At 44.6% G+C, this 12,546-nt stretch overlaps 1 protein-coding gene across 2 annotated transcripts in view; it reads right to left on the reverse strand.

The window, feature by feature from the left end:
- The window catches only part of LOC129708624 (T-complex protein 11-like protein 1), a 68,667-nt gene that overhangs the window by 23,043 nt on the left and 33,078 nt on the right, over window positions 1-12,546 (reverse strand). Inside the window, exons 1-2 of one of the 2 annotated variants that reach the window (XM_055654495.1) lie at window positions 7,771-7,954; window positions 3,635-3,834 (exon numbers count right to left, since the gene is read on the reverse strand). In XM_055654495.1, the coding sequence (XP_055510470.1) occupies window positions 3,635-3,791 (157 nt within the window). In that variant the 5' untranslated portion in view covers window positions 3,792-3,834; window positions 7,771-7,954. Of the gene's footprint in view, window positions 1-3,634; window positions 3,835-7,770; window positions 7,955-12,546 lie in introns of those variants that run through there. The other variant, XM_055654494.1, reaches the window with a different exon arrangement.

Here is a 12,546-nt window from a genome sequence, read left to right on the forward strand (position 1 = left end):
TAGGGGAAATTAACAGTGATGTATTAACCTGCCGACCTGCATTTTGGAGGAAACCAGAGCGGTTATTGAAAGAACATGCTGACTTTGCCCTGGCAGCACCAGGGGTCAGGATGATCCCAGATCGCCGGAGCTGTGAGGCAGAAGCCCTCCCAACTGCGCCACTGTGCCACCCACAAGATGAACCGTTTAGCTCGCTAGTCCACGGGCCATCTCTGAGACACTCTGGTTCAACACAGTCAAAGTGAAAGGATGACTGTTCTCCCACATCAGTCGCTGGATTCATTTTTGATGGGTTTTGTGAGTTATCTTAAATGCCACCATTACTGTCTCAAGGTAGGCATCGGGTGTGGCAGCCATATTTATTTGTTGGAATTCTCTGCATTGAGCCAGCTCCTAAATATACATGAATGACAACAACTCTCCACAACAACTTCTGAACCAATTTTTCAACCAAATTAAACAGTGGGTTCAGTCATGTCGAATTTCCAAAGCCTCTTTCATGCAGCTCTTAACAGTGCACCATCTTAACAATTCGATCTATGATTCTGTGCTAAACAAACTGTTCCACCCATCATTCTGCTGTTAAGTTTAAAGGGAAAAATGTAATTAATAGTCAGGTAATTGCTTAACCTGTAATTGCCTCAACATGCCTGATCCTGCACCATGCAAACCTCAAAGACACACAAGCCACATCTAAAGGGATCTCAATCTCCAGGCGATGAGCAGATGGAGCTCCAAATGACTATTAAGACGTGGGAAATAGTGCTCTTATTATCCTTTTGTTGTCCGTCTTTAAATCATATTCCTGATTTCAAGTAGTTATGTTCGGAAATCCTTTTCATGTAATTGTGCAGCTTTGCGCTCGTTCCAATGGAATTGAAAGTTTCAGGTATTAGCGGGCAAAAATGACTCCATAAACTATCTTCAACTCCCGGATTAGTGCGTGTGACTGAAAACTGTTTTTTAAAATTTGCTAATTATTCCTGAAAAATCTAATTTCTGCAGCGACCCTATGCGCATAGCAAGCCCTATTTACGCCATCCATACTATCTCCCTAAACATTACCGTTTTGACTTGAATGCTATCTATATGTAGGTCTAATGGTGGTCAATATTTTGCACATCTAGCACAGACGAGGTGAACCATAATGCTCAATAAAGGCCCTGTCCCACTTACTCAACTTTTCAGCGGACTGTCTGCGACGATGAACAGGAAGGTTAAATGCGGCTAGCACAGTATACAGTAAGTCATTTAAAAGAGCGGGGGGGGGGGGGGGGGGGGGCAAGGGGAGAAGGGGAGAGATGGCGGGAGAAGGGGGGGCAAGGAGTGGAGATACATTTTAAGAAGCCAGACAACTTTTAATAAGCCACAGTTGTGAAGTTTTAGTGGGCATTTAACATTACCGGTCGGTTTTCCTTGGTTCTGAAAACTCGTGCTTACGTTTTTCCCCCCAATAAGCCAATAATGCCCGGTCAGCAAAGGAGATTTCCTCCGGCTACCTCGACTACCCACAACGACATGGCGACCCCACTACCACTGCACTACCACTTCAAAAGTATCAATTTTTTCCATGGCGACCAACATGTTGAAAGATTTTGCGCCACCATACTGAGCCACATAGAATACCACCGTGCGGGAACTCCTCTCGACCATGATGGAGACTCATCAGAGACCACCAACCAACATGTGGCGAGCTTGTGGCGAGCGCAGAGTCTCCTGAACTCGCAAATAAGGTCGCCTAAATGGGATAGGCCCGTAGTAAGCTTACTAAGAAGGTGTTAGAACATAGAACAGTTCAGCCCAGTACTAGCCCTTTGGCCCGCAATATCTGTGCCAAATGTGATATTAAGCCCAATTCCTATCTGCCTGCACATAATTCATATTTCCCTTTGTTCCCTGCATATCCATATGTCTATCCAAAATCTCTTAAATGTCATTATCACATCTGCCTCAGCCACCATCCCTAGCAGTGCATTCCAGGCAATCACCACCGACTGTGTAAAAATAATAAACTTTGTCCCTCTCACCTTAAAGCTATAACCTTTAATATTTGATCTTCCCATCCTGGGAAAAAGGTTCTGACTGTCTACCCTATCTTTGCATTTTACAATTTTATATACATTTATCATGTCTCCCCGTAACCTCCAGTCTTCCACAGAAAACCATCCATGTCTGTCCAACCTCTTCCTGTAGCTAATACTTCCTAAGCCAGCATCATTCTGGTAAACCTCCACTGCACCCTTTCCAAAGCCTTCACAACCTTCATGTAATGAGCAACCAGAATTGCACGCAATACTACAAATGCAGTCTAACCAAGGTCCTATAAAGCAGCATCATCACTTCCTGACTCATATACTCAATGCCCCGACCAAGGCAGACAAGCATATAACATGCCTTCTTTACCACTCTATCCACTTGTTATAAACTTGTGTTGCGTGGTAAACCTGCTCTGCACCCTTTACAATTGATATGATGTAATTGATTTGAATTGATGTAACAGATGTAAACAGCATATAAGCTAAGTTGTATATAAATGATTTGGATGAGGGGATTGAATGCTTTGTGGCCAAGTTTGCGGATAATATGAATATAGGTGATGGGGCAGGTAGTGCAGGGAAAGCAGGGACTCTGCAGAAGGACTTGGACAGAGTTGGGAGAGTGGGTAGAGAAGTGGCGGAATATAATGTAGCAAAGTGTGGAGTCTGAAGAAGGGTTTCGGCCCGAAACGTTGCCTATTTCCTTCGCTGCTAGATGCTGCTGCACCCGCTGAGTTTCTCCAGCATTTTTGTGTACCTTTGATTTTCCAGCATCTGCAGTTCCTTCTTGAAGACTATTTTCTAAATGGGGAGAGAATCCAGAAATTGGAGGTGCAAAGGGACTTGGGAGTACTGGTGCAGGATTCCCAAAAATTTAATCTGCAAGTTGAATCAGTAGTAATGAACCAAACGCAATGCTAGTATTTGTTTCAAGAATGCTAGAATACAAAAACAGGGATGTAATGCTGAGGCTCTATAAGGCGCTGGGCATTTGGTGTACTGTAATTTTGAGTAATTTTGGGCACCATATCTGAGGAAGGTTGTGCTGGCCCCAGAGAGGGTCCAGAGGAGGTTTACAAGAATGATCCCAGGAATGAGTGGGTTAATTTATGATGAGCATTTGACGGCACTGATCCTGTATTCGCTGGAGTTTAGAAGAATGAGGGGGGACCTCATTGAAATGTACCGAATAGTGAAAGGCTTAGATACAGTGGATGTGGCAGTCATGACCTTCATGTAGTTTTGCAAGTAAAACAATGGAATTAGAACATAAACATCTAAATGAGCCTTGTCAGACATCGACAGTTCAGTAGAGGTGCAAATGTGATCATGGTACTAATTACTAGTTAGATATAAATTATCATTACAATTAATGATCTACATCATTATACATTCGTATTACAAATATTTATAACATCAATTGGGTGATATTTGTAGGATCACACCAGGAATTATACCTAGCAGCATCAAATGATGTAGAAAGCATTTTCTTTGTGATTAATATTTCTTCCCTGTATTTTCGACTGTAATTGCAGCTTTTGCCAGCTTGTTGTAGTTGATACATACGGCCACAAAGTGAATCCTAACCTCATACTTACAGCAGGAAATACTTGGCTTGCAGAGGTTAGGCATATTGGTGTTGTCATCTCCCCCTTTAGACTCAATGTCAGTAGACGTTGCACGCCTGCCCTCTCGTTCCCCTTGACCGATGTTGTGGCTGTCACTCGCGGGCAGTTGGCCCTCATTGTTGGGCATTGTGTGCGGATTTATTTCTCCCTCCAGTTGAAAAGGATAAAATCTGTTGGATAAAAAAAGGCATGCTTTTCAGAACAATGCTCTGTAATTCTGTAATACGATGAAATACACTTTCTCAATTGCTCAGATTTTAGAATTGTCACCTAAAGGAGCGATGGGGGAAAGGAACCAAAATACCAAATAAAAAGCTGAAGAAATTACCCGTGGGGTTGGATTCTTCTCTAAATGCCATCGTATGTTCATCAGCAATCCTTCTCTTGTCAAAACTCTGGTGAATTCTCAATTCCAGTGGTCTCTTACAATGGCTACACTCGTTCCTGTTGGCCCTGGTTGGCATCCACAGTCACACCATCTATTGCACTGAAACTATTCTCTGTAAATTGTTCCATTGCCATTCTTCACATCACCTCCCCTACCTCCTCAGCACCCCATCACGGCTAGCTCTGTGGAGCCCACTCACTTTCCCACCACCACCTCCCACCTAACAGAAGACATAGTGCTGGGGTTATTCAGCAGGTCAGTCAGCATCTCTGGAGAACATGGATAGGTGATTTTTCAGGTTGGGACCCTTCTTCAGACCCGATCTGAAAAGTCACCTATCCATGTTCTCCAGAGATGCTGTCAGACCCACTAGGCTACTCCAGCACTTGATGCCTTTTGTTTTGTAAACCAGCGTCAGCAATTCATTGTATCTGCACCCACTCCCACTTCTCTTATTCCAAATGTTCTCCAACATACAAGTTCGTGCTCCTGTACTTTTACACTGTACTTTTGGGCGGTGGGCAGGTGCTATAGACCTGCACGGGAAGGTAGACGCTCCGGTCCCCATGTGTCTCGTGCAGATGGGGCTCGTCAGCCTGGGAAGGCAGTCCATCTAGGAGAGGGAAAACTCTTATTTACAACCTCCACTGCCTTGTGGCCATATCCAGTCATGGAAAAGTCTCCTGGAGTAAACCTCAAGAAAATCAGGAGTCAGAGCCCCTAAGGCAGTTTGTCGTTGTCTGCAACCTCGCTCTGGTAGCTTCTGCGACGGCGCTGGTGCCAAACTGTAACGGCCCTGCTGTTCGCGACGTGTAGAGGTGGGACGTGCTGCATGGGCAACAGCCTGTCCTCCATATAACATCGCCTAGGCTTGCATCCAACCGCACATCACCTGCAAACTTGGATGTATCACCCATGGCCAGTCATGACTGAGGGGAGCCTACTACTTTTACAGTCCTAACCCAAAGCTCCAGATCATCCACGTTTCTCTCATCTTTCAAAAATGTCCTCAGAACATACCAAAGCCATTCTTTTGCTGAAAGTTCATTAGTGATAGAAACAGAATTAGGCCATTTGGCCCATCAAGTTTACTCTGCCATTCAATCGTGGCTGACCTATCTTTCCCTCTCAACCCCATTCTCCTGCCTTCTACCTGTAACCCCTGACACCCACACTAATCAAGAACATTGTGGGGGCTAAAGATACATTTTAGGGAGCTGGAGAAACTCAGCGGGTGCAGCAGCATCTATGGAGCGAAGGAAATAGGCAACGTTTCGGGCCGAAACCCTTGAAACCTCTGAAGAAGGGTTTCGGCCCGAAACGTTACCTATTTCCTTCGCTCCATAGATGCTGCTGCACCCGCTGAGTTTCTCCAGCTTTTTTTATGTAACCTTCGATTCTCCAGCATCTGCAGTTCCCTCTTAAATACATTTTAGGGATGTGAGACAGATTGTCAGAAGGAATTTAAACCTGAGGGAATAGAAGTGAAGCAACTAGTGTTGGGCAAGGAACTCAGTATTATGTGAATCACGATTTGGAGAATTTAAAAGTGAGGCTGAGAATTTACATTTTGACGTGTGCTATGAAAGAAGGCAATACGGGTCGGAGGGTACAGAGGTCATAAATGAACAGGTCTTGATGTGAATTACGATGCAGGTGGCAGAGAGGACCGTGGTAGGTGAGGCAGGCTTACGGTTTATGCATGTTTCACATCTTTGCCCTGACTTATCTATTCGTCTGTTGTGGATGTATGTGCCCTGGATGGTGTTGGTAAGAGTGATCATAGTGTCCTTTTTGTGGAGACAGTTTCATCTTCATGCTGAAGACCTCACCATTGTGTTATATTTGATAAGGTCATAAATGATAGTAGATTTAGGCCATTCGGCCCATCAAGTCTACTACGCCATTCAATCATGGCTGATCTATCGCTCTCTCTCCTAACCCCATTCTATTGCCTTCTCCCCATAACTCCCGACACCTGAACTACTTGAGAATCTATCTACCTGTGCCTGAAATGAAAATAAACTGCAAAAGTTGGAAATCTGTGAGGAGAAAAAGCTAGAAAATGCTGTTAGTTTTCACCAGGACAGGAAGTGTCTGTGAAGGGGGAAATAGATTTGATTGTGTCAAGTCAAAATCAGCTCATTGGAACCAGTCGCTGACTTGAAACGCTCGGAGCCTCTCCACAGATGTTATCCGACCTCTTGAGTATTTCAAGTCAAGAGTGTTTTATTGTCATATATCTCAGAACAATTCATGAATTTGATGCTTCTTCCTCCCACGTATGTGATATTTCTGGATTAAATCCATCGCGAACCCAGTGGCTTTGAAGATTAAATTTAGACAAAGTATTTTCAATTCTGATTTCTTCTCAATAATTACAAACTTGTAGATTATATCTCCAGTGTGGACACGATATGTGACTACTGAGATCAAGATCGCACTATCACATAGTGCACAGAGTTTAAGTTTAAGAATATGTTTGAAGACATTTTAGCGAATGGTCAACATTTCAAAGCGGAAGATGGAGATGGCACTGACTATTACAAACATCTGTGGCAATGACAACCGTGGAAATAAATACATGAGTATTTCGTCTCATGTACTACTTTCCACCAGTGCACTGAAATCTGTGACATTGTTAACTGTGCGTTACTGTACATTGTGTAAGAAGGAACTGCAGGTGCTGGTTTAAACCGAAGGTAGACACAAAAAGCTGGAGTAACTCAGCGGGACAGGCAGCATCTCTGGAGAGAAGGAATGGGTGATGTTTCAGGTCTGAAGAAGGGTCTCGACCCGAAAGGTCATCCATGCCTTTCCTCCAGTGATGCTGTCTGGCCCGCTGAGTAACTCCAGCTTTTTTTTTGTCTATCTTCGTCACAGTACATTCACGAGTTGATGTCTCCTGGCTCTCACAGAGAACCCCCCTGCATGCATGCACTGGCAGAGGCGTGCCGCCGGCCCGCAAACACTCCTGCACCCACCGCATACCTCCACCCACGGGAGACCCTGGAGATAGGCAGCAGCTGATCAGAAGTCAAACACTGCCCAACATCTCCTGCCATCGACCTGCCTGCCCCGTGCTTTCTCGCAGACGGATAGAAATGCTAGTCCAATTATTTCAGATTTCCAGCAAGTGCGGTTTAATTTGTCTACCTCTTTAATTAAGTATCACAATTCTCCACATATCAGTGTCCTTTTTGTGGAGACAGGTTCATCTTCATGCTGAAGACCTCACCATTGTGTTACATTTGATAAGGTCATAAATGATAGTAGATTTAGGTCATTCGCGCGTGGTAGATTAAAAGGTGCATAAATAGCAAAAATAAAATCGAGCTGGAAGTTAGAGAATGGATGCACATGATACTACAAATGCTGCAATCTGAGGCAACAAACACGCTAGCTGAAAGTGCACATCTTGATGTGTTATTTCCCCCCCACGTCCAATGCTCGACCAGCAAAAGGACACAGAGTGCTGGAGTAACTCAGCGCGTCGGGCAGCATCTCTGGAGAACATGGATAGGTGACGTTTCGGGTCGAATCCCTTCTCGAAAGTCACCTACCCATGTTCTCCGGAGATGCTGTTTCTGACCCGCTGAGTTACTCCAGCTTTTAGTGATTAAACTAACCAGAAGTCTACTTCCTTGAAACATCAAACAAAACAATTTGTCCACCATGGTGAAAGAGTATTCATTGTTACTGGATTAAAGCCACGTACCTTGCGACCGCTCTGACTCTACTTTCTGTGTTTACCCCAAAGACACTAGAGGTTTACGCGACCAGTCCCGCTGTAATTTCAAATACGATCCAACCACCGAGCAAACACTGGGGGATCTGCAGCACAGCTAATACATTCAGGCTCGGAGGCGCGTCCTAAACACCAACATCATCATATTTAGATCGAATAATCCTTAGTTAGCTATTGTATGCACAGTCTGTGAATGTTTCATTTTTCTAATGTTGACAACACGGTATTTTAAATGTTTTCTAGAACTCCCTCGATCAGTGAGCTCTTCCAATATTGAAACTAAACAGCTCCGAGACTCCGCCCCCTACAGCCAGTTACAATCTTTGCAAAATGTATATAAAAATGTCGAAACATTTCATTAAAACCATATTTGTTAACATTGGGCAAACGGCGTAAAGCGGAATGATTTGCAAAAGCATATGCAGAAATAATCTGCATTGAATCCTGAATCTGGGAAGCACGATTTGCAACTCATAACATTTTTAAAAGTAAGCAACATTTTACCATGGCAACGAGGAAGTGATATGTGATATGCAACATTCGTGCCTTTGGACCCGCGCTAATCCACCTTCTCCCTAGTTGCTTAAGAAGGAACTGCAGATGCTGGAGAATCGAAGGTACACAAAAAAGCTGGAGAAACTCAGCGGGTGCAGCAGCATCTATGGAGCGAAGGAAATAGGCAACGTTTCGGGCCGAAACGTTGCCTATTTCCTTCGCTCCATAGATGCTGCTGCACCCGCTGAGTTTCTCCCTAGTTGCTGCCTGACCCACTGAGTTACTCCAGTATTATGTGTCTATCTTTGGTATAAACCAGCAACTACAGTTCCTTTTTATTACATTAGAGTACCAATAAATGTGGTGCCGTGGTAATTTAGTACACTGCAGTCGCCCGTTCTCCCGATCACTGATTGTACAAATGTTCTGGAATGGATGACACTACAAATCCTACCAGTTGTTTGCACAAAACTGGGATCAGAGATTTCTACCTGTGCATTGAAGATGCGGTGACAGTTGATGTTGGTTCAAGCAGGCAGCCAAAATCATCAAATGCCCAAAATGTACAAAACAAAGAACTGCAGATGCTGATTTACTTGAAGAGGCACAAAGTGTTGGTGGAACTCTGCGGGTCAGGCACCATCTCTGGAGAACATGGATACGTAATGTTTTGGGACTTTGGTCCCCCCCACCCACCCAAATCAAACACCCACATTCTCCTGACCATATTCCCACTTCCCATCTGGAATAAGGAAGTGGAGTCTGAAAACCGTGACCACCGGGTTCACAAATAGCTTCTTCCCAACAACTATCAGGCTCTTGAGCAGTACATAACACTAACCTCAACTGTGAATTTCTATGGGTTGTTTGGTTGCACTAAGGAATGGGTGACATTTCAGGTCGAGACCCTTCTTCAAACTGGGGGACAGTCAGACAGGTTGGAGAACTATGAAGAGGGAGGGATGGAGAGAGATGGATATGTTGGCTGCAGGCCACTGTTCTTGCCATTAGCCAGATGTTTTCTCCATCAAAACCAGGAAGAACTATTGAGTTAATACAATCAACTCTTGTCTCAAGAATCTGGACCCTCATCAATTCACTTACTGCCACAACTTGATGCCCCACTCTCTTCCAATCTCACCATCTAATTCTGGAACTGGCAAATCACAAAGTGCTGGAGGATCAAGCAGCATCTGGCAAGTGATTGAACAGGCAACTTCATGGAACTGGCCTTTTCCTCTCCCTACATAACTGGGTCATTAACTATCTCATCGGCAGATCTCAGTCATTACCAATTGGCAACAGCATCTCCTCCTCGCTGATGGTCAGCACAGGGAACTCAAGGCTGTGTGCTCACTCTCTATACCCATGGTGGTGCAGCCAGACTCCGCTCCAACACCATCTTTAAATTAGAAAATTCAAACATACAAGAATGAAGAAGGTTTCAGGAAGTGATGGACATGCCAGGTCTATCAAATATCCTCACTTCCCTACCATCAAAGGGATCAGCAGGAAGTACTTCCTGAAGAAGGCTCACAGATGATAGCAGTGAGAAGAGAGGTGGTGTGGACCTCTGATGATGTTAGTTGCCTTCTTCAGGAAATGCTTCCCACAGATTCCCTTGATGGCCCCTTCTCTGCTACCATCGGGAAAAAAAAGTACAGGCGCCTGAAAACAGCTGATTTGTGAACACCAAATGTAAGACATTAATCCAAAAGAAGTGCAAGTAAATTGCTGACACTTATATATTTTTTTTAAATTCAATCGTTTGCTATGCCTCTCTTCAAGGGAGGATGCTAAATGCATTTCGTTGTCTCTGTACTGTCCACTGACAATGACAATTAAATTGAATCTGAATCTGAATCTGAATCTAAGACATTAGTCCAAAAGAAGTGCAAGTAAATTGCTGCTCCATCTGGAAGGAAAGTTTGGATCCTTGGATGGTAGGAAGGGAAGAGATAAAATAACAGATACTGCATATCTTGCAGTTACATGGGAAATTGGGAAAGTGCCATAAGAAGGGGAGTGTTTTGGTGCAGATAGAGGAATGGACGAGATAATTGTCAGTGGAACCATTGCTTTTGAGTGCTGTTCGGTAAGGGAGGAGAAAATGTGCTTGGTTGGAGAATTTCATTGATGTAAAATATGCAAAGGATGATTTATTGAATGCAGCCGGCTGGTTTAGTGGATAAAGAGGACCGTGGAAATTATATTCTAGATGTGTTTAGAGGTGGCCAAGGGGTCTGTCAACAATGGTAGTGGGGAAACTAATGTTCAGGAAGAAGAAAGGCATCTCGTGAGTGGATTTATGGAAAATGCTATCACTGGAATAGATACAACAGGGAGGAACTTGGAGAATGGAATAATGTTCTTATACTGTTCCACTTAGTGGTGCGGGAGAAAGTATCATTGACATAGATATGGGAGACATGGAATGGATATGTGGTGCTGATTTTTGTCCTGAGATGACTCAGATGTCTTAGATTGTCCTAGAAGGGAAGGACAAAAAATCAGGGCTAGACATATGGAAGTAAGAACTGGGTGGAAAATTAAAGCAAAGGTAATCAAGGTTTTGAGTTCTTAATGAATACTGGAAGCACTCTCTTCATTTATCGATGGGCTGGAAGCAGAATTGAAGGAGGATGCCTGAGTAGGACTGCATGATAGACCATTCCACACATCCAATGTGCATTCCTATAGGTACCTCTTTGATCTGGGGGAAGTGTATGGAGTTAAAGAAGAAATTGTTTGCCGTGAGAATGAATTGACTGTTAAACAAGTATGTTGGTGGAGGGGTAGAGATTGGATCTCTGGAACTTTGATAGTATGTCCTTTTGGAGGTTGTTAACCAAGCCATTTGATACCAATAATCTTCCATTGTTGACCAATCTGAAGAAAGGTTCCAACCCAAAATGTTGCCTGTCCATTCCCTCCCCAGATGTTGCCACATCCACTTGGCAAATCCACATCCACATCAAATCCACATCTGCGCCTTCCTCCCTCGCACCATGGACCCGCTGCAGTTCGCATACCGTCCGAACAGATCCACGGATGATGCAGTCTCCCAGGTTCTGCACACCACCCTCTCTTCTCCTTGACAGCCAGAAGGGGGGCTATGTGAGGATGCTGTTCATTGATTTCAGTTCAGCTTTCAATACCATAGTCCCCACCAGACATGCTGAGAAGCTGCTGGAACTGGGGCTGAACACTCCCCTGTGTGCCTGGGTCCTGGACTTTCTCACCGCCAGGCCCCAGGTAGTCAAGATGGGGAGACATACCTCCAACCCCCTCACCCTGAACACAGGATCCTCCCAGGGTTGCATCCTTAACCCCCTACTGTACTCCCTGTACACACATGACTATGTGGCCAGGTTCAGCTCCAACTCCATCATCAAATTTGCTGATGACACTGGGGTGGTGGGCCTGATCTCCAATAACGATGAGAAGGCCTACCGGGAGGAGGTGGCTGATCTGGCACTCTGGTGTCAGGACAACAGCCTCCTCTTGAATGACACAAAAACTAAGGAGCTGATTGTAGACTTTAGAAGGGCTCAACATTCGAGGACGTATACGCCACTGGAGATAAATGGGGATACTGTGGATAGGGTGAGCTGCTTCAAATACCTGGGAGTCCACATCACAGAGGATCTGACATGGGCTACACACGCTGCAGCACTGGTGAGTAAGGCAAGGCAACGCCTTTACCACCTCAGGCAGCTGAGGAAATTCAGAGTCTCTCTGAGGATCCTACAGTGCTTCTACTCTGGATCTGTAGAAAGCATCTTGTCCGGTATCATCTCAATCTGGTTTGGGAACAGCTCTGCCCAGGACAGGAAGGCTCTGCAGAGAGTAGTGCGTTTGGCCGAACGCACTATGGGAACTACACTCACTTCCCTGCAGAACCTATACACCAGGAGGTGCAACATAAGGAAGGACCCCTACCACCCCAGCAACGGACTGTTCCAGCTCCCACGGTCAGGCAAGCGCCTCCGCTGTCACGCTGTGAAAACAGAGAGGATGAGACGGAATTTCTTCCCACAGGCCATCAGGACTGTAAACTCTTATCTCACCAGGGACTAATTTACTGTTGTGTTGTTTAAAAAAAAAAAAAAAAAATCTAAAATTTAAATACTGCTTCCGTTCTATTCTGTTCTGTTGTTCTGTTGTTTTGGCACAATCCGCAGGCATTGCCACTTTCATTCCACTGCACATCTTATATGTGTATGTGACAAGTAAAGTTAACTTGACTTG

Source organism: Leucoraja erinacea, chromosome 24 (assembly GCF_028641065.1).
Source record: "Leucoraja erinacea ecotype New England chromosome 24, Leri_hhj_1, whole genome shotgun sequence".
NCBI classification, from domain to species: Eukaryota; Metazoa; Chordata; class Chondrichthyes; order Rajiformes; family Rajidae; genus Leucoraja; species Leucoraja erinaceus.